At 40.9% G+C, this 23,900-nt stretch overlaps 1 protein-coding gene across 2 annotated transcripts in view; it reads left to right on the plus strand.

The window, feature by feature from the left end:
* Window positions 1–522: 522 nt before the first annotated feature.
* LOC126412767 (zinc finger protein basonuclin-1-like) overlaps window positions 523–23,900 on the plus strand; it is a 295,072-nt gene continuing 271,694 nt past the window's right edge. For both annotated transcript variants that reach the window (XM_050082521.1, XM_050082522.1), the window contains exon 1: window positions 523–907. In XM_050082521.1, coding sequence (XP_049938478.1) covers window positions 898–907 — 10 coding nt within the window. In that variant the 5' untranslated portion in view covers window positions 523–897. The remainder of the gene's footprint in view (window positions 908–23,900) is intronic.

A 23,900-nucleotide genomic window follows, 5' to 3' on the forward strand; every position in this document is an offset into this window, starting at 1 on the left:
TCGATTCCACGCCACGTCGTGTTGAAGCACTTCTGTGTACTCGCGGTGGCCCTACACGATATTAGGCAGGTGTACCAGTTTCTTTGGGACTTCAGAGTATATAGCCTTTGAGTAATTCACAGAAATGTGGCATAGACAGCTCCCCTGCCTTAGGCAACTGACAAATGCGGCAACTGGAACGACATCGGGCATGATCACGGAACGTCCCTTGCGTGCAGAAGCCTGTGGTTCCCGACCAGCCTGCCTCTGCCTGCAGGGGCTGTGGTCAGCGCGGCGGCGCGGCCTGTGGGTGGCGTCAGCTGCCGCGTGGCCGCGATGCGTCGGCGTCGCGACGCGCCGCCCGTCGCGTCACACGTCGCATTGTGTCTGTCCCGGCCGGGCGCCGCCCCCGACGCCGCTGGTTCGCTGTCACGGCTGCCCCGGCCCTCCCTGGTTATGGAAAGAGGGGGGGGGGGGGGGTAGGGGGTAGGGGGTAGGGGCCCCTCGTGTCGCCAGCGGCCGGCCTCCAGTCGCCGCGCGGGGTCTGGCCCAGCAACAAGTGGTCACCGCATCCCGTGCTCCGTGACGTCACGCGCGCGTCACCAAACACGCCGTCGCCGATTCTTCGTCGCGATGATTCACCTGTCGTGACTTGTCGTTGAGAATCCGAGAAAGGACTCTGATTCACAGCCGAAATTCGCGAGGGCTGGCTGACGGCGGAATTAGCGCCGTGGTTGTGTGATGCGAGCTCGAGCCCTCTAGGCGACACGCTCTTGTGCCAGTGCTTCCGGCCACTTAGTTCTAAAGCTACAACGTTGTGGCAACAGACTGCTGAGTGTCCGTCATTGCGAGAAAACGACCCTGGCAACGACTAGCCGATCGTTGTCGTTGCCGCACACGAGGTCTTCAGCAACTGGCATGGGAACAGGTAAGGCAATTTCTTATTTTGTTATTTGCTCACTTTGTTATCTTACACCAGTGGTCACTAACGTTTCTGATACCATTACCCCAGAGAGAAATCAGATATTAACTACTAGGCTCCACTCACCATAATCAAAATTAGCAACTGACTAAACCATGCAAGAACGTTCTTTGAACTCTTTCATTTTTAAAATGACGGAAGATGAGTGATTTTAGGTGTGTTATTAAACCACGGACTAGATTAGATTAGATTAGTACTTGTTCCATAGAACATGAACACGACACTTCGTAATGATGTAGAACATGTCAGGTTAATAAAAGGTGTCTATACAAGATATTACATTACACAAAATATTACATGACACTAAAAAAAAAAAAAAAATTTTTGTTGGGAAATTACCCACTTACTATATCCAAAAATTCATCTAATGAGTAGAGGGAGTTGGCATTGAGAAATTCTTTTAATTTCCTTTTAAATGCTATATGGCTATGTGTTAGACTTTTGATGCTATTAGGTAAGTGACCAAAGACTTTTGTGGCAGCATAATTTACCCCCTTCTGAGCCAAAGTTAGATTTAACCTTGTGTAGTGAAGATAATCCTTTCTCCTAGTGTTGTAGCCATGTACAGTGCTATTACTTTTCAATTCGTTCGGATTGTTAATAACAAATTTCATAAGTGAATATATATATTGTGAGGCTACAGTGAAGATTTACAGCTCTTTAAATAAGTGTCTGCAGGATGATCTTGGATGAGCTCCAGCAATGAACACTCTTTTACTCAGTGATGAGTTAGCCCAGAATATGATGCCATATGAAAGCAGAGAATGAAAATAGGCGTGGTAAGCTAATTTACTCAGATGTATATTGCCAAAATTTGCAATAACCCTAATAGCATATGGAAATGCTTCAAGGCCACCATAATCTGCTTGGTTGCCCCATATAACAGCAAGTTTCAGCCAGGTACTACCTCCAAACACTGCTTGTACATCACAGGTAAAGTTCAGATGGAGTCCACGATAAACATTTGGACCTCCAATCAGTTGCTGTTTATTAAACTGTCCAGCCAAGTCAATATCAATCGCCTTCAAACTACGATACACAGGTACACTGCGCCGCCAGCGACGACGGTAACCACGTCGCGGAGGCATTGCTGTGGCACGTTTCAGCAGATCCTCAGTGTATATTTTCCAGTTCAGTCCCTCATCAATGCATATACCTAGAAATTTTGAACATTCTACCTTAGCTACCGATTTCTGATCGAAGTCTATATTTATTAATGGGGTCATTCCGTTTACTGTGTGGAACTGTACATACTGTGTTTTGTCAAAGTTTAATGAGAGCCCATTTTCAGAGAACCACTTAATGATTTTCTGAAAGACATCGTTTACAATTTCACCAGTTAATTCTTGTCTGTCGGGTGTGATAGCTATACTTGTATCATCGGCAACAAGTACCAGCTAATGACTAATGATTCAACGAGTCAACTGGTGCTACTCATTTCTAACTACCTTTTCTTTATATGTGATAAAATGCATCGAGTCTGCTACCTACAGCTCCTTCTTAAATAAGAAGCTAACCATCCACATTGAAGGTAGACGCGTGCTATAAAGCATGCCTCCTCTGCACCACGCGTCTCCATAGTGACAATTGTTTCACCAGTACCCTGCGGCTCCGTTCAAATCAAAATCAAGTTAAAATGGATGCACTCTACCTGTTGTCAGCACATCACTTGACTGCTGGACTCCTTACAAAAGACCGATTTGGAAGACTTCAGGCTGACAGTTCCATTAGTAATAACAATAAAACTGTGTCTGTCGTACAGCGATGAAGTGCCCATTGTACAGTTATTGTTGTGTTCTGCTGTCAGTTCATTTTTCCGTTGCGAAGTGAATATTGAAGTAATGTCTGGTCCACTGTGGCACTACCTACAACTCACTTATGGAATTTTCATAAGACAATTAAACATGTGTGATACATACTCGTATGTCTCAATTTTACTCCCATAGATGTGTTGCACAAAAAACCGAATGTGTGCGCAGCTGGCGGACTTCAAAAAACATGTTGTTCATACAATAGTTTCACAAGCTATTATCTCCACCACATTGTGTCACGGATTAATTCCAGTATTAGAAACACAAGAGAAATGTAATCGTTGGTGACTTATGTAATGAGTATTACAGTCTTAACAGTGATGATAGTAACGATCTTTCAAAAAAATTTAATTTCGTGACCGAAACACAGTCGCACCCTTTTCTTTTTATCCATCATAAATTTTCATTTTACCCTTTTGGAGGTGATTACCCGAAGGTTGGGAACGCACTGGTCTAGAATGACCAGCAATATGACATTTTCACAACGTAGAGGCAGGCTGTACTACAAGTGCGTGCGTCAGATCAAGGTACATCAATAATTTTTTTCTGGCGTATTTACGTGGTACTACTCGTTATACAGGAATTGGCACTGAGTGTTTCGCCATTTAACTTGAGGCTGCACTGACTGAGAAGACCTGTCCACTTATACTGATACGGGAAATACGGAACTTGTTTCATATTTGTAAAGCAAATGTCCTCACTCTGTCACGGAATTGGCTATTAGCCACGTAGTCAGATGCTGTAGTGCGACCTCTCCGTCAGACTCCAGCTATTACTGCATAGTTCTGCCTCGGCTTTTGTTGCAGCATTCCTGCTGCAGCGATCCAGTGTGGAACGGCTTACGCAGCTTGTTAGGAAGTCCATGGGAAGAATACATTATCGGTGAACATTTATTACAAAGAAACGGTTCGGAATTGTTGTGTGCTGTATTGTAGCAGTGGTGTTGCATTATCACTGTACGTGAACACTACTTTCCCTTTATCATTTTGCGCCGGCCGGGGTGGCCGAGCGGTTCTAGGCGCTTCAGTCCTGAACCGCACAACCGCTACGGTCGCATGTTCGAATCCTGCATCGGGCATGGATGTATGTGATGTCCTAGGTTTACGTAGTTCTAAGTTCTAGGGGACTGATGACCTCAGATGTTAAGTCCCATAGTGCTCAGAGCCATTTATCATCCTTTTGCGTTATTGTTTGTCTTCTAAGATTCCGCGACTTGTTGGTGTCCTACCTTCGTCAGTGTTGAACCGTCGCGCTGAAGAGGCTTGAAACCATGTAACTGCACTGTCGACAGCGAGTGCTACTGATCTCTGGATATGCTTCGTTCTACGTCAACTATAATGGTTTCCTGTTAGGTTTGGCTTAAACGGTGATCAACAGCAACATAAGAAAATGATCACCGCGTTATATAGGATGATATTGGAGCTGAGAGAAAAGGAATGCTACAAAGTAGACGAGGAAATTAGGAAAATTAGATTAAACGTGTAGGATACTGGAGCCAGAGTATATGAGTGGTGCCATTAGTCTACATCTGTAAAATGATTCAACGAAGAGTAACTTCTATGTGGGAAGTAGGCTGGTCATTCTGAAACAGCGCTTTGGTGATAGACGTGTAGAGTTGTGCTTCAGTTATCTAGAGGGGTTTGGAATGTAAACACTGAGAGTGGTTGATGCAAAAAGCCTTATTTTTTTCTTTAAAACTGAGGTTTCAATTACTGAGAAAACGCTGGTGCAAATAATGACGTGCTGTAACATTGGCCGTAGGCCGTACATTTCTGTCGGAAAGGTGCGTTGTACGTGTGTGTGTGTGTGTGTAGGGGGGGGGGGGGAAGGGGGGGGGGAAAGAGAGAGAGAGAGAGAGATTTCTTTGTTTATTTAGAATTACTTTATCCTTTTGTAATTAATGTTTTCTGTCCGTAAAAAGTTTAATGCAGTTCTCCACCCTAGTCACAGGGTATAATGGCTGGGTAAAAAAGGATTTCCTTCTTTTTTGGAGAGTCACAATTTCGTTACTCATTGTTCTGTTCCCTACACAGCTCTAGTTATTTGACAGAGTTTCTGTTTTTCATCACGATTGCATCCAAACTTAAATTACGTGACATTAACGATGGAAGATACCCGTGAATTAAGTGTAATTAGATGACAATAACGAATGATAGCACACATACAAAAAATATTATTTTTATATTTCAGTCGCAGTGCCCTCGTTGGCCAAATGTCTCAGAAATCGTTGCGTGAACTACACATTAATATTCCAAATGTTATTAAAACAATAAAATCACTATCAAACACAATGTGAAATGCACAAAATACGGTAAAATCCAATAACATTGGCAGTGGTACAGGTGACTGTGTTGGTCAGCGATACGAAAGGCAAGTCTGTAAACTGTGATGGGCCACACTGAGAAAGAAAGGCTGCCTCAGACGGACGAAATGACAGAATAATTATTCAGTTTCATGTGCAAGTGAACTTTACTCTAAATCTTGTTCGTTCAGGCAGTATATCCTTGTCAATTAGAAGGGGAGACAATATCCGAGTTGTCTGACTTCATGTCAGCACACTTCGATTAAACTACCAAGCGATTTGGCGAAGCAGCAAGACATCCAGATTCGGGTTTTGACTTGGTTTAGCCAAAGAGCGCTGCCCATTTCCCTCCCCAGCCCGAGACTGTACTCCGTCTCTAATGATATCGTCATGGACGGGACGTCAAGCCCCAACCTTTCTTTTACTCTTAAACTGATGCTGATCCGCGAACGACTAGACCACGCACATCAGAGTCACTCGACAGTCCTGTGGCGTCCCCAAATCCAAAAAAGCTGGTCCGAGCCCCGCAACGGCGCATCCGATATAACTGCTTGTGCCTGTGCCGTGTTATTCCTCTGTTTTGCTAAAAAGCACACGAACGCGATTAACTGATTTTTTTAGTGCGCTCTTTAAATTTATTGATGTCGTAGTTTAATCACTAAACAATCGAAATGACTCCGGGTAAGAAATCAAATCAAAATATGTAACGAAGTTTTCTTCTGAGGAAGTTGTTTTGTACTTTGACATCCTCGCTAAAAACAATACAATAAATTTCGTATGGATGCACACACATTTTATTATCACGCTGCTGTTGTTGTTGTTGTTGTGGTCTTCAGTCCTGAGACTGGTTTGATGCAGCTCTCCATGTTAATCTATCTTGTGCAAGCTCCTTCATCTCCCAGTACCTACTGCAACCTACATCCTTCTGAGTCTGCTTAGTGTATTCATCTCTTGGTCTCCCTCTATGATTTTTACCCTCCACGCTGCCCTCCAATGCTAAATTTGTGATCCCTTGATGCCTCAGGACCTGTCCTACCAGCCGATCCCCCGATCCCTTCTTCTAGTCAAATTGTGCCACAAACTTCTCTTCTCCCCAATCCTATTCAATACCTCCTCATTAGTTACGTGATCTGCCCACCTCATCTTCAGCACTCTTCTGTAGAACCACATTTCGAAAGCTTCTATTCTCTTCTTGTCCAAACTATTTATTGTCCATGTTTCACTTCCATACATGGCTACACTTCATACAAATACTTTCAGAAACGACATCCTGACACTTAAATCTATACTCGATGTTAACAAATTTCTCTTCTTCAGAAACGCTTTCCTTGCTATTGCCAGTCTACATTTTATATCCTCTCTACTTCGACCATCATCAGTTATTTTGCTCCCCAAATAGCAAAACTCCTTTACTACTTTAAGTGTCTCATTTCCTAATCTGATTCCCTCAGCATCACCCGACTTAATTCGACTACATTCCATTATGCTTGTTTTGCTTTTGTTGATATTATTACGCTAGTATTTTAAAATTAATATTAGATATAACTGAAAAAACCGTCTTGAAATAAATGACTGCCAATCGGTTGAAAGCTCATTTATTTATAGTGGAAAGTATCTTCAGTCGTACGTCTTTCGGTTTTCTAACAAGGGCTTCACCTCTATGTTTGCGTCTAAGATAAATTCCAATTGCCGTGTGATAACTTATTCTCGATTCAAGCCAAAAGCATTACTATCTGGTGCGGAGCTCGAAAACTATAATGAGCAATCGTCTTCTCTTAAATCTGCTGTTACCTTATTAACTTAAAATTTATTGGTAACAGTGTTGTGACTTCCTTCAGTGTGTTGCTCATTATGGCAGCACCAGTTCCTACAACTGTAAAACCAGTTTCAAATATTGATGTCAGACTGCGTTTCATACCTGTGGATTGCCTGAAAGACATATGCTATCTCAATTTCATTCTTTAAAGAATAATTTGTCTCGCATCCCATCTGAAAAAAGATGCTAATTTCCACAAGTACGCCACCAATGACAATGCCACTGAAATTTTGCAAGTTCGCAGTCACAAAGAACATTATTGTTCTTTGGGTCTGTGGACTGTGCTCTCTACGCACTGTATGTGTGCACGGTTGTTACCAGCAGCCAGATCACGCCCGCCAAGGGATTCATTTTAAGGTAACAATTCTTTTTTTCTATATTTGCCACCGCAGATAAGCTTCAACCGCCATTAAATTTCGGATAAACATAGCCGATGGCTCTGAGCACTATGCGACTTAACTTCTGAGGTCATCAGTCACCTAGAACTTAGAACTAATTAAACCTAACTAACCTAAGGACATCACACACATCCATGCCCGAGGCAGGATTCGAACCTGCGACCGTAGCGGTCGCTCGGCTCCAGACTGTAGCGACTAGAACCGCTTGGCCACTCCGGCCGCAAACATAGTTGATAAGTATTTACCTATTGTTATTGCTGGAAAGGTATTTAATGAAGTAAACTGGAGGCTGCTTCGTAATTTTACAAGCAGCTCACGATAAATACCTTAGTTTTAAAAATGGCCATCAGTATTGTTAACTATTATTCAAAAAATTCCGATACTAAGTCTGTTTAAAACCATAGTTCAGCAAGTTTGATCAGAGGTAAATCAATTTTCACCGATAAGTAGAGACTACTAGCATTTTCCAAAGTAACTGAGTATGAAATTAAGGTCGAAACAGGAAAATGAAATTCAGGGATGATGGCTAATGTTTCAGCCTCTAAAAAAATTTTCATTTTAATACTTCGTGTAACGTTTCTAAGTGTAATGTAAATTTGACGTATTACGTACGTTATGTTCACAATAATACACAATCGGGTATTGACATCCTACTGCACTTCCTATTCAAAATTGTATCTTTTCGCGTTTGCTTATACCTTTGCAGCCAGTAAGAAAACAAATGTCTGACATGTATCGTTATGTACAAATTATACAAACTCTGTCATATGTCTAAGAAAACCTGACGCATTGTAAAGATTATTATTAATTTTCTGTCCCAAGTATGGTGCAGGTTTACAGTGGGTTATGTAACGCACGATTTTGACATGCGTCGGCAGTGGCGTTTCTGTAAATATTGCATATGTAATACGTTTCTCATTCTGGTTTTTATAAAGTTAATAATAGTTCTTGTTATGAATGTGGTACTAGCAACGAGGAGAAAACACTATCTTCAAATTATGTAAAAAGGAGCAATGAAGTCGTGTGCACGTCATACGTAATAAAAAGTATTTTAACTTCAAAGTGTTTAAATATAAAATGGTATTATGGGTACTATATTTACAGAATCACCTTTGTTGATGTTTTTGTCAATAAAAGGGAAACACATCTGGCATATCATTCCATTCAGCTGCAGTACGCTTAAGACAGAAGAAATCAAATAATAATCGTTACCAAACAGCTGCTGCGAAAGATGAACATCCAAACATAATCACGTGTTTTGACTGTAGTAGATAGTGGAGAGCAGAAAAAGAGCGAGCGAGAAAGAGACTGGTAAAACAGGGGAACAACAGGATGGATGATTCCGAAATTTAGTTTTCAGGTTAAGTATTGTGCAGTTTGAAATGATTTAGGATGTCACAACGATGACGTTGTACGACCATCCACAATTGTCATGCGAAAGCTTGCGCACCCTGTTGGAAGCCGTCAAGCCGTAAACTACAGAGAGAAGCGGATCAAGTACAGTGACGTGCTACCTGTCGTTATAAGTTACGAAGCACATTGTTAGACTGGAAGGGGAAGCGAAGTTATTGTCCGTGCTCTCGTTGACGGACCGTTCCCGGAATTTGCCTCAAATAAGTTGCCTAAAGCACGGAAAACGTAGACCATCATGGCCGGAGTACTGTTCGTCGGTTTTGGATGAGATAGAGAAAATTAAAAGCAGAGAGCGTGATCCAGGGCACTTTGGTTCTGGAAGCCAGAGAGCTTTACAGAAAGTATCGATGAATTCCAGTGGGGGGCACTTCAATAAGGACGTTATGCTTCACGGCGAAACTCCTTCCTAAATTTCATAGGTGCTGCGTTTCTGTACGATTTAGAAAACATATTTTGCATCTTGCGATGTGTGTCTCAAAGACAATGACCGTAAAATAAATTCAGGTTTGCACAGACGGTGTAATATATGTACAGAGCGCTAATGAAACAGGAAGGAGCCGATATGATACTTTTACATTATACACCCTTTCTATATAAACAAATAAAGTAGTCCCGTATTCTCCCCGGTGTGTGTGTGTGTGTGTGTGTGTGTGTGTGTGTGTGTGTGTGTGTGTGTGTGTGTGTGTGTTCGTGTCTGTGTGTGTGTGACCTAGGTGGATGCAAGTAGCTGCAGTTGCTCAGAGATGCATGTACCTGCACTCGACATGGTAGCGTGGACAGCTGCATGAAACCAGCCCCCAGACTGAAGACGACGTCGACAACAAGAACTACAACATCTAACGAGGAACCCCTAGAGTGCCATGTCGCAAAAGGCCACTGATGTTCAGGCATTTGACGCCTCTCATATTATCCACCACGCAACCAGGGCATCAGCTGCTAATGGTAACAGAGGTCCGAACTTTAGGTATCCTATGGTGAGCACAGGATGGAGCTACAGAGGGCAGTTAAACTACTTCGACGACGAGCAGCTCATAGCAGTGCTGCAGTGCTAGTGGTTCGAAAATGGTTCAAATGGCTCTGAGCACTATGGGACTTAACATCTATGGTCATCAGTCCCCTAGAACTTAGAACTACTTAAACCTAACTAACCTAAGGACATCACACAGCACCCAGTCGTCACGAGGCAGAGAAAATCCCTGACCCCGCCGGGAATCGAACCCGGGAACCCGGGCGTGGGAAGCCAGAACGCTACCGCACGACCACGAGATGCGGACAGTGCTAGTGGTGTTGATGCGAAGCAGAGAAGTGGCAATGGTAAACAAAGCAAATATTGCATTATATGTACGGCAGTTGCCGAAGTTCGCATTCCGTCACGAAGGAATCCAAGGAATTTCGCAGAGTGAGAAAGAAGTGGCAGATGGAATATAAGCGTTTCTCCAAGATGTCTTCAGTGGCATGTGTTGTATCGTATGCGCTTGAGTGTGTAGACATTGTAAATGAGGAGTGCTATGATGATACATGCTTAACAAGCGAAAGCTATACTGAAACTATTGTCGAGCCATGTAGTTCATCACCCTTGTCGGGCAGGGAGCCACTAATCCCTCCTCCAGTTAAACGCAGTAAAGGACAATTGTTGTCCAAGAAGCGGGTACTAAATACAATGGAAATGCCAAAAAAGAAAAGAAAGAAAAAAAGAACATAAAGAAAACAGGTTTTCGAATAATTCCGCAGCAATGTGACCGTGTAGTCCATAAGAAAAGCAACACATATTCAAGGGAGAACAAGGTGCACTTGTTACTAAAACGGATGTTTCTGAGTTTAATGGCTCTTCGATACAATTTACGGAATGTGCAAGACGGTAACCTACAACGTTGTGAGTGACAGAGATTACAGTGATTTCAAGGGAAGCAGTGGGTGGTTGCATAACTTCAGTGCTACAGAATTGGAAGACGTAAGATAACGAAACTTCAAACAAAGCGCCAACTTGACGATGCACTTCAAACTGCCGAATCGGCGCGAAAATTTGTAGCTGAAATAAACAAACTTATCCCATCATTCAGTAAGGAATTTGTTTTCAACTCCGAGCAGTCGCAATTTTAAGAAAAAACGTATATGAAAGAAACCCTGGAAAACAGAGATACCAAGAGAACTGTATCAAGATCAACTAACAACAACACCTTAATGCTCTCGTACAAAGTATGCCGATTGTAAATTTGGATGGTAAATTGACTCCAAAGTTATTATTTGTGCTGCGAGAAGTTGGAAGTGCTCCGCCCCCTGCGATTCTTTCTAGTGCGTGTGATCTTGCAAGGATAGTAGAGAATATTGATGTCTCAGAAAGCAAGAGTGGGAAAATGGGCGGAAGAGAACTACAAATATAGTATGAGCACTGCTTTTGCCCAATAGCTGGTCAAAATTACGTACTTACGGTTGATTCCTGGTCTGCGTGTAAAAATCATACTCCTTAAGAGCAAACTATCCCTCCTGAATATCTGTGACATAGCAGTTCATACCACCTGGAATTATCGGAAAAATTCAGACTCTGGATGTCTGTTTTTCCGTGCCTATAAAATATATTATCACACCATCTACAGCTACGCCTTAAAGGATAGCCAGTTCCACGATAAGCTCCGTGATAGACTGTTCCGCATTCGGCTGCACACCATCATATTCCATCAGTTCTCATCACTCTGTTACACTAATATGTTTCTACATGCATTCTTTAAGAGTGGGCCGGCCGGGGTGGCCGAGCGTTTCTAGGAGCTACAGTCTGGAACCGCGCGACCGCTACTGTCGCAGGTTCGAGTCCTGCCTCGGGCATGGATATGTGTGACGTCCTTAGGTTAGTTAGGTTTAAGTCGTTCTGACTTCTAGGGGACTGATGACCTCAAAAGTTAGGTCCCATAGTGCCCAGAGCCATTTGAAACATTTTAAGAGTGGATACCTAGCTGAACGTCCTGTATGTCCGAGAAGTTCACCTTAGATCTTGATGGTGCGAACCTTTGTGATCATTGCGGTGCGCCTTTTCGTATTCGGTGTTCGTTGTCCAAGTCAATGGCTTGTTTTGATCATTTCTTGATTGCCGACAATGTCCATTTTGTGAAGTATAATACAGACATCCCGTAGAAGGTTGATCTCTGTACTTCCCGAGCACTTTCTGTCACCCTCCTGGTGCACATGGTGAGTTATTAGCAGCAAATATTTTTTCTGTGCAATGATTAACACAACACTTTCTAACGAGTCTTACTAAAGATTGAACTTACGACATCGCACTTAAGGAGTTCCTTGTAACGTAAGTAGTGGGGTCAGCAGGGCCTCATGTGTAAAATGCGGAAAGAAGGAAAAACATATTTCGAAAAATACGACGACGATTACAGGCCACGAGAAGAAAAGCCAAGAGAAGGTATCTAAGAAGCATGAATGGGAGCTCAGGAAGATTGTCATGGAAATAGATGTAACGAACTACATAGGAAACTGAAAAGGTTTAAGAAGGATTGAACAACCAACACAAATTCATGAAAGATGTATGGAAGAGTGTCAATGGATTATCAAGGTATTGGAAGAATAGGAATGGCATACTTCAGTGACCTACTAAGCTAGAGGGAGCCAAGTGAATTGCTCTAGTTCACAGATACAGCAGCATTTGCTCCAGAATATTCACCACCAACCATTGCTGACGTAAGATCGTCAAACGTCCAGGAGAGGATGTAGCTCCCGCTGAAATTCTCAAGGCTAGGGACGAAGCCCTCTGAGTCAAGATCAATAAATTCACCAACCTTCTTAATAAATTTTAAACATACAAACATATGCAGTGAAAAATTGTATAACGTTAGCTAAAAACATCAAAGACATAAAAAAAATCCCCAGATGAAAGATTTGTGTCTTCTGACATTACTAACCTACACACGAACATCCCAATCCAGAAAACAATGGGTATCATAGAACAAAACCTACTCAAATATAGAAAAATCTCAAGGCACTACAGAAATTTTGCAAGTAACAAAACTTGTCTTACACCACAATTACTTCAAGTTTGATAATAAAAAATATACACAAGAAGATGTCTTCGTGATGGGATGTAGCACTGCTAGAATCACAGCTGACATATTTTTTAACAGCTTGGAAGAAATAGTCTCGGGAAAAAAAACGCAAATAATCAAAAAATAATATACTACTATAGACATGTAGACGACACTGAAACCGTCGCACCCCAAGATGAAATTTACCATAGAACACGAAACTAACAAGATAATTAACTTTCTCGACTTCACTATTAAGAACGTTAGCAACAAACATTGCCTCGAAATGTACAGAAAGCCTACCACAACAGACTGTATTATCAGAGCACACTCATGTCATCCCAAAGCCCACAAACTCACATTCTTCCACCCATTGCTTAACAGATTAATAAATTTGGCACCATAAGAAGGCGCAATAAAAATCTTAGAATGATAGCCCAGCAAAACGATTATGACTCCATAATTGCAATTATACTATAATAAAGCACAACAAAAAGACTAGATATACATAAAGAAATAACATTGAACATACTCACAACGAAAAGGAACAAAACAACATTCGTAACCAAATATTATATAGGAGACATCTCAAACAAAATCAACAAATTATTCAACAAAACCGACATTGCCTTTGCATATCAAAACACAGCCTCAAACACAAAATTCACAAAATTTCGTGTAACACATGCCACAAACTCCACGTAGGGTAAACCGGTAGAAACTTCGACATTAAATATAAAAAGCACTCCAGAGAAAGTGAAAACCGCCCATCCACATTCTTTCAACATTTTCAAACAGAAGAACTCGACGTAAAACCCATAAACGAAGCACTAGAAATTCTGCGTATTACGCATAAGGGAGCAATGATGAATATCCTTGAGAAAATAGAGATGTATTCACATGCATCCATCAACCCCACAAATCTACTCAACGAGCATACCGACTTAATGCGCAAAAAGTACATAGAAAACTTCATTCACTTCGTAAAGCAAGAAAACGGGTAAAGTAATAAATCAGAGACACTACATAGTGCATATCCGTAGTAATAGCGATAGCACCATGAAGAGTATACAACAAAGACATAAAACCAAGGAAATATCACAAATTGTAGACAATAACAAAATTATTACCAAAAAATAGAAATATAACTTTAAAAAATCTCAATTAAAAGTAAAACAAATCCAGGCAAACTTAGAACCAATCCCATAAAAGTAAAAAAAAAAAAAAAAAAAAACTAATTTCTACACATCACCTACTTATAATGGTAACTATGTAAGCATGTAATACTGTCCATCAACTATCATCCAAGCTGTCAAGAGAAAATTATTATACATGAAACCGACGAAAGCTATATATCTGTCTCCAGCGTACATCTATGAAAAAACTGATAAGTCCCAGAAAACACAAAACATGGCAGCAACGATGTCACATGTAAGGTAAAAATACCAAACGAATGCACTATAACTTTTCCGATCATAGCTACAGGCCATTATATTAAGACGATCACTTACTTATGCTTTTACAGCGCACCTGATGACGGCAATATGGCCAAATTGGCTCATCGTCCGTGATTTATAAAATAAAAACCATTAAAAGAGCAGAGTAGCTGGCTGATATTCATAATAGTCGTGTCATTAGAAGACAAGTTAATCTAATCGAGTTAATTTGCACAAAACAGGCAATACCAGTGTATTGGAAGGTATGTGTGATATGCCCATGCACAGAACGAAAGATTAATTAGTATGTGAAAACTATAGAGTCATACCACTACTGAGCATCCTGTAAAAGATCTTTTCCAACCATCTACAAAAACAAATCGAACCACTGGCAGCGGCAATAGTTGGTGAGTACTAAGGAGAATTCCAAACAGGACGATTAACCATCGACCAGATTTTTGTTTTAAAATATATCTGTGAGAAAACGTACGAATACTGCCCAGAATCAATATTCTTCAAGAAACGCTTGCAATAGAATCCATAGACCGGATATGATTAAAACCATGACAGAATTTATCATGCCAAAGAAACTGTGGAGATTTGTAGAGATACGCTTAAATGACACAAAAGCTAAGACAGGCAAAGGTTTCAAGTGGATGCAGTACTAGAACAAGATGGATTATCACATGTCCGTTTGAATTTGGCACTGGAAAATGTATCGCAGGGGTTCTTCAAAGAGAATTTTCAGGGTGCTGAAATCGCCAATGGAAATATCAACTATCTGACCTAAGCAGATGGCGTTGCCCCAATACGACGCACACAAGAAGAACTGAAAGAGATGTATTAAGACCTTGAAATCAGTGGCACTGAAGTTCGGGCTGCAAATTAACTCTGAAAAAACTGAGTGCATGACCACAAGAAGAAAGCTCCACAACTCCAAAGATCTATCAGTGAAATGTAGGCGAGGGTGTTTTAACCTGAAACGCTTCAGACTTTCGCCTCTTGCCAGCCCTATAACAAACGTTCAGTATATCTTATTACTTCATTTTGATTTGATAGCATCCATGTTATGTTTGCCGTAGTGTTTTCTCAAATTACAAAAATTACTCACCAGAAGCAAGCTTTTTCCAAATGTGAAAAACTGTTCGAAGGTGCAACACGCTCTTGTACCTAGGAAAAAACATTCTACTCCAATTTAAGCGCTGAATAGAGAAAATATTGTCATTTCCGATACTGTATTTAGTAGCCTATGTTTTATGTTATTATTCTCCCACACACCGAAAAACAGTAAGCGAAATCAAAGTAAGACGTATTGTCAAAACCCAGTTACAAGTTAAAAACATTTCGAAATAGAAGCTGTTGGCAACTAACACACAGTTCCGTTGACAAGACAGAGAAAATTGTTACGACGTTAAAGAATTAAGAAAACTCAGTTCATTTGTAACCATCACATATACCATGGTAGAAGAATGTCTTCTGAGTCGACGAAGTACAGCTTAACCTCCCATATTTTATGTAACTACGAAGTTTATTCGCTAACTGCGAATCCCTTGACGTCAGTTGTGTTAAGTATAGAATTTTTTTGTCGTTACTGATACGTAGTAAAAGAATCACACAAAAAAATCAGGATCAACCCTAAGGGCACAGCTACTTGTGACCCTACCAAACAAAAATAAACTGCTCCTTCTTCTGACGTTGCTATCCTATTTACACCTAAACTTCCCCCCTCCCTTCCCCTCCGCCCCTCACCAAAGAAAATTAAGATAACTAAAACGGGCAGTCGCTTGAGTGCCAATTCCTCACGGCGATTTTATAAATTTTTATTTGTTTTTGACTTTTTAATCTTTTCATTTATATTTTATTTATTTTGTTAAATTTTGTGTCCGTGTTATACCGGGTCGTTGGTCTGTACGTGTTGGTGCACATTACTGGGAGGGTGATCATGATTGCGTCATGAAATCTTCCCTCATGTTCACATGAGGGAAGATTTGAACCAAGGACCTCTCGTTCCGCAGATGCTCACGCTAACCACGTGACCACGGCGCTGCTGAGATTACATTATCCTTGATGTTGCATATCTTCCACATGGACTACTCAGTTTGTATATTTTGCTTATTTTTTCATAGTTCCACACAACTTCTTCCTATTTTCTCGATTGATCTGTGTTCAGTTTTTCAAGGCCTATCCACTGTGCAAACTTATAACTAAATCTTAGGGGGGTGCGATGGGGAGGTTCCTTGTCAGTAATAACTGGTTAAAGTTTTGATCACTTGTGCTGAATTCAGATCTTCTTCTGTTTTTGCACGTAGTGTGGTGTATAAATGACTATTTATATGTTCTATGTAAGGAATAAAAGTCTCTTAGATACTTATTCTCTTTACGATACAAAACGTATGTTCATCTGAAATTGTTCTGACATTGAACAATAAACTTACTTTCAATTGAGTACTGGGTTATAGCCTTAATAGTGTATGCCAAACTGATAACTATTACCAGTAAAGTAGCAACTTTATCACGTCATTGAGATAAAATGAAATGAAGTATCGTAAAGGAATGCTAAGGTTTCTGAAAGTCGCCTGTCATGCATTGTACGTGTAGGTTACGAAATTCACAAAACAAAATAATTAATTTCACTTGGAAATACAATTCGCTTTCTTCAGAAGAAACATTACTTGTTGCAAGGATTGAATTTTAAGACAATTTCTTGAGAGAATGGAAGGTTGCCGGATCTAAATGACCCCTTTTATGCACCCAAGGATTAATTCTTCTTGAAGTCTGAGAATATTTCACCTGTCACATACTTCCTGCATAACAGCTTTGTCATGGTTGGTTCTCTCAAGGGCCGTAATAATTCTGAACAATCTTCATCTCCTTCATATGTCTTGTTTCGACCTAGATCTAGCAATGCTCTTTCAAATATTTCCCCCAATATGGGATCGTCCATTTCGTTGTCACCCACTTCCTATTCTCTTTCCCTAATGCTCTCATAAAATTGCCTTGCTGTATGTAACAGATCTGTATATTCCTTCCACCTTGGAGCCTTTTCCATTGTGCTGCTGTGGTTATCAGAGATGAAGAAACTGGCACAGCTTAGACCAGCGTTAACATCGGCTTTAAACGAGTACCAGACTGAAGACCACAACGGCAACTCCTCTCGAATAGCCCCTATGGTGGCGCCCGCCAGATACTCGCAGCGGGCAGCGTGTGCCACAGACGGCTCGCGCTCGACCCTACCAATTATGCTACCAGCAATACAATTGCGTATGATGTATGACCTAACATCCAGGCCCAATGAACAGCTGTGAATACAATTTTGTGTGACCCTTCAACAAGAGAGCTTTCTCAGCAAATGAGATATCACATAATTTGTGATTAATTTAGTGTAAAATTATTTTATGTGATCTCTCTTGTTTTAAAAGAGTGGGCTTTTGCCACTTTCAAAAATACAAAGTCAGTATATTGAAATAGTAGCCTAGAGCGTTTGAATACGATCGTCAGCCCACAACTAAAAACAGGTAAATTAGCGCCACCAGATGAAGAAAAGCATGAATGCACGTGCAGTTCCAAAGCGAGGAACACATTTCTAGCGCCGATGTGAACGCGTTAATGTATATTATTAAATGGCTAAGGTGAAGCCCTATGCAAACACAAGTTGCAGGTTGCCAATCTAACGGCTTCCAGGGGCAACAAAAATTTGATTTTCACTGTTTCATATAATTATTGACCGAATCGGTAAGTATAAAATTCTATCGTAATCTAATCATTGAGAGGTATAAAACTACTTTGAAGGTGTAACACAGTAAGTCAAGAATAAAAGTTAGAAACTGTGTACATGTGAGGCAACGTAGTTCATTAGTGCAAATAACTCGTAGTGTACTGTTACAGTATTTGAGAATGAGAGCAATTAGCGGCTTCTAACAAACTTTACACATATTTTCAAATCTTTTAAAAAACTTTTTTCAATAGTAGACTCCCTCCCCCCTCCCCCCCCCCCCCCCCGAACAAAATAATAAAAGGAAAAAGGAAAAGGAAAACTACGGTTTAGCTCTTCAAGCAGTAAAAGATCAGCATCAGGAATGATGTTTCTATTTTGTTGTTATTTTACTACGAACTCTACTCGCAACACATTTTGCAAACAGTGTCCACATGTATCGGTGAATGACTTGGAAAATTATAGCACTGTGCGATACATAGTTCGGGAGATGTGGCGGTTTGTCATGGGGAGTACGATTCTTCAAATAATTGGCCGCAGCGGGAAAGGGGGGGGGGGGGGGGAAGGAGATAATGCTCGTCGCTAAACTATGGTCTGATTACCATCAACACTGTCACATTCCTTCAGTCCATGAGGCGATGTAGAAAGGTTTAGAGGCTGGCGATATAAAGTCTGGTGATAAGAAACATTACGCAAGCACTTGGCAGAATTCGAACCTCATAGTCGAGCGCCACCACCAAAACACGTGTTTAGGCGAAAACATACGGAACTGCAAGCTGGACAGGCATGCAAGATTGAAGACTTCGTGCAAGTATCCTTTACCATCTGTAGGGTAATTTTATACAAGAATTGGCAATGCTCAAGCTGCCGGAGTCGATCAATTTTGAGTCATGTAATTTCGTGCAATCAATTCAATGCAAACATGCTTGAACACATTTATGACAATGTGCAGGCTTGTGCTAGCAATTGCGAGGCGATCTTCGCATCGGCACTTGTCGGGTGACAAGAAACAAATCACTCGGAATCTGCTGGAAAAAAAAAAAAAATCCAGTATATGAAAGGTAGCCTCGTTTCAAGAGGCAAAGAGGTGTGTTGCATACGTCGTGTTTTCAGCAAACTACATATCACATGATACAGATATGCATACCATAATCAAAACGATAAATTCTGTCAAAGTCACCTACAGGAAGAACAGAAAGAAGGAACTGAAAGCATTTGTTAATCCGGGACAGAAAGAAATGAATTTGAAAGTCCACAGAGATGTTTAGACTATTTAAAGTATTCATAGTAGCGCCAACACGCGAGAAGTAGCAGTATTTCCATCAGTCTGTACACCACGTGTCAAGTTTCCTCTTTCGTTTATCCCGCTTCACTACGGCAGTGCCGGCCAAATCGACAAAATCGTCGTCTTCCGTACCACACTTCTTCGAAGCGCCAGCTGATGCTTGCAAAGTGTGAAGGCAAAGGGGAATGACGCATGCTCGCAGAAAACCCTTTCACCACGCACGCTTATCAAGCCTGCAGTTCCATGTGTGAGCACCTTTAGGGACCTCAGCTATGGCATAAGAAATCTAGGATATTTCAGATATAGATGTTGATTTGAAAACCAGTTCTACTGTTTGCGATTCGACTGTCATAAAAACTACGCCAAATGACTTGATAATGCTACCGGAAATTATACTAGCAATTGTGCAAGAATTTTTAGTACTTTGGAATAAGTAGATTTCCTGATGTTTGAATGAAAATTTTGTGGAAGCGTGATTAATAAGTTTGATCTATCCTGTTGAAACATAACAAAAGCTTGCACCCCAACAAGTTGTTTTTGAGGAAATATAGTTCCTGACTCGGAAAGAGCTTTTAAGTTATAATAAACTGCAGTACGTCTTCCTTCGAAGTAATATGGTACATAACGAATGGGTTGTCGCACGAAGTCCTATTTGGCTTCCAGTACACCGCGGGCGTTACTTCAGATTTTCTGTAGGGCCTGGACAGTGTAATACTCTGTTATACATCGTCACGAAATTGAGACACTTCTAGGAGATTTGAAATTGTACCCAGAGCAGTGGCGAAACGTTTAGTAATTTGAAACGTTACGCTAACGATTTGCTTCCCTGCGCCTATCACATTCTGGAGATTAAATCTCCCTACACGGCCACCATTGGAACAAGCTACAGGCCACAGGCTTCAAGCCACAGGCATAACGCGATTTTGTTACACTGACGCCGGTATGTCCAAATGAGGACTAAAACCAAATGTTTACAGAATAGCACTGCGCTGCAAATTAATACCAATACCATATGTAAGAAACGAGGTACTGAGAGAAATCTTCAGAGATGAAGGACCTCCGGACGTATGCCACGAGAATGTTGTAGGACAATCACTGATCACTACACACATCTAAATGATCTAGTGGGTAACGTCGGAATTTCATAAAACTATTCGCCGATAAAACTCTTACACACAGAGAAGTCGCAAGAAGATTGTAGTGAAAGCCAGTTAAATATGTAGACCACCGTCGCATATTTCTGGGATTGGAGGCTAACCGCCGACAAACAACAAAAGTATCCTACTGGGCGTTAATAGGCGGAACGATCCGTTGTTACATGATTGCATGATTCCGAATAATCGTTGGAAGCAGTCTAACCACTTACATATCAGGCAATATGCGTAAAAAACGTTTTTGAGTAGAACTATCATGTAAAACTATTAGTAGGAAAGGCAGATACAAGACTGAGATTCTTTGGAGGAATACTCACGAAGCGTTGTCCACCCACGAAGGAGATGTTATACAGAACCCTCGTTCTACCGATCCTAATAATGTCCCTAATTATCTGCGTATTTCACGTGTCAGCATCACACGTCATGCAAACACTAGATAGCAGACGAATTACATTATGCAAATAATAGTCTCCGTGTAGACATCAGATTGAACAATGAACACGTTGGTTTAAGCAAAGTTCATTATGTCGTTTATCGAACTCCTAAAGCACCTAAACAGTGAAACAAATGCATGTGTTTGGAACGTCAGCCATTCTGCTGTTCCAGATTCTTAAATCGTCTAAGCTAAAGCACTTTGTAATAACTTATTCTGTTTTGGATTTGGCAAACTATAGACATATAATTAATGACGTGACAAACATTGCTGAAAACTGTGTGTTCGTTGCTAAATGTGAGACCCACATGAAGACTGCGTGAAGATATTTCACTGCGCTAGGTTTTCAGTCATTAACATACTGTAACATGGCCGCAAACCAGCATCGGAGTTGCAAGAATAATGCAAAGAAATTAAGTGGTGTTGTATGAATAGGACTAAAAATAATGTCTTCATTAATGTTAGCAGTGACCATGTACGCGTAGCCTGCAAACTGACTCTTTCCATATCACTTCGGTAGAAGAATCGCTCAAACGAGCTTTGGGACATGTAACTAACTAACTAATTAAATAAATAACTTAGACACGTTTTGTATGCATAGGTTAGTTATATACATTGCCTGAAGATGAAGCAGTGAAACCCGAAAAACGTTGCGTATCTCAACACACTTTATATTTGCGAGTGGCGGTAACTGGACAGATTCATTGACAATAAACTTACTAGTTCAAATGCGGTCCTATTAAGTACTGTTTACGTCAGAGAAAGTTAATTTACATGACAGCTTTGGAACATGTAACTAACTAATTAAATAAATAACTTAGACACGTTTTGTATGCATAGGTTAGTTATATACATTGCCTGACGATGAAGCAGTGAGACCCGAAAAACGTTGCGTATCTCAACACACTTTATATTTGCGAGTGGAGGTAACTGGACAGATTCATTGACAATAAACTTACTAGTTCAATCGCGGTCCTATTAACTACTGTTTACGTCAGAGAAAGTTAATTTACGTGCCAGCGGAACATCTACTGTCGGTATCGTAACAAAGAACAGATTTCCGTTGTGAGTTATTACATGGCTATAAGTATCATTTATAACCAGTAATGGTGCTTATCGCAAGAGTTTTATGAGGCATTATTATTATCTGGTGTTTTGCCTCATAGCGAGGTCTTTGGACAATACTGACTCGCCATCCTTCTCTGTGTGTCCCAAAGAGTTCGTAACTACATAACTATTAAGCAGTTTCACTTAATGTATCAACTTATATCCGTTCCTCCTCCTCTTTATTTTTTCATTTAACTTTTCCTTCCAGTGCACCTGTTAACAAACCTTGTCTTCTTAGAAGTGTCTTAGCTAGTTCTTCTTTCTCTCTGTTACATCTTGTAATGTTTCAGTACCAATGGTTTTTGTACTTACTCGTTCTCACCTCTTGCTGCCCATCTTATCCTTTCTAACGACCACCTTATACCCCTTTCTTTTCGTCGTCATTCAATACCATCCAAGTTTCTTTCCAATACGATTGTACGCCTTTGTAGTGTAGCGGTAGCGTTACCGCCTACCAGCAGGGGGCCCGGGTTCGATTCCCGACTGGATGTTTTGTGTCCATCATCACTGACTAGCAAGTCGCCGATGTGACGTCACCTAAAAACGACTTGCAATACGGCGGCCGAACTCCCCCGAATGGGGTTCCCGGCCAGAATGCCATATGATCATTTCATTTCGTTTCCAATACGAGTCACACAAAACGCTTGACGAAACGTTTTCTCAGCTGTAGGTTCATTCTCTCAGTATACAGCATTTTCTTCCGGTTAATTTCATTCTTGGCAATTCCAGTTACGGTTTTTATTTCTTTACTTCGGGTCACGTCCTGCTTAACTAACACGACTAGGTACTGAAAACACTTTGCTCCTGAATTTTGTCTTGTCCTATGATTACGCTTCCTTTCCTTGTTTTGTCTCAATATTCATACTCTTGGTTCTTACCAGTTTTCATTACTCTTGTCATGATGCCTTTAAATCTTCCACCAAGGTGTTCATTGTTTGTCCTCCTATAATTAAACTCACTACGTCATCTGAAAACTTAATCAATTAGACCCATTTTCCAGCGACAAAAATTCCTGTGATCCCATTAAGATGTTTTTTCTTGACCTCTAAGTATACTGGGTGAATTACCTAAAACTTGCACCGCAAATATCGTGGAAATGGAAAGCGTTATTGATGTGCGGTTTTTCAGGGAATGAATTGGCAGTCAGGGGCTCGTATTGTTAGCCAATAAACAGATTGAAATAATACTTGGAAAGTCTACTTTTTATGAAAACACTTTTTTATGTGGAACTATGCCTATTGACATTAATAAAATAAAAATGGGATAAATCAGAATGTCGATGGTGTCTTTTGAAAGAATCTAATGCAGGTCTTTTACGAGTATAGTATTTTGAAAAGTTTCCTCACCGACACTTGTACAGTACCTATTGTAACACACATTAAAGAACAATACAAGTGCGTACACTGGTCATGTGGCTCCTGACTAGTAGCGAGACAAAGATTGTGCTCAAAATGTCCACTGGCAGTGGCAATACAAGTCTCCAGTCTGGTGTGGAACGACTGCTGCACACGTGATAGCATTTCGGCGGAAATGTCCGAGCAGGTTGCAGTAACACGTTGTTGCATATCATTGGGTGTAGTTTGTATGTCCTTGTAGACAGCGTCTTTTTTCCCCACAGAATAAACACTACAGGTGTCGAATCAGGGGAACGAGCTGCCCAAGGCACGGGTTCTCTGCGTCGAATGCAACGATTTGGAAACAATTCGTGAAGACGTGCCGTAGTACTTAGCGCACTAAGGGCTGGACAGCCATAGTGTTGATACCACAGGTTTCTTCTATCTCCAGAGGAACGTTTTCTGTCATCCGTGGAAGATGGCCCGTTTGGAGTCCACAGTACTTTGGGGCGTTCAGTGTTCCGTCTATGAAAAACGGGTCTATGAGGCTGATGATTCACTACCTCACACTACACGTTTTCAAGGCCATGGACGTTGACATTCCACCTGACGAAGCCAACGGGGATTGTCAGCAGATCAGTAGAGTATATTTCGGCTGTTTACCTATGACTGGTAAATGTGCCTTCATCACTGAACAAGATACACGATACAGCTGGAGT

This window comes from Schistocerca serialis, chromosome 7, assembly GCF_023864345.2.
Source record: "Schistocerca serialis cubense isolate TAMUIC-IGC-003099 chromosome 7, iqSchSeri2.2, whole genome shotgun sequence".
Classification (NCBI taxonomy): domain Eukaryota; kingdom Metazoa; phylum Arthropoda; class Insecta; order Orthoptera; family Acrididae; genus Schistocerca; species Schistocerca serialis.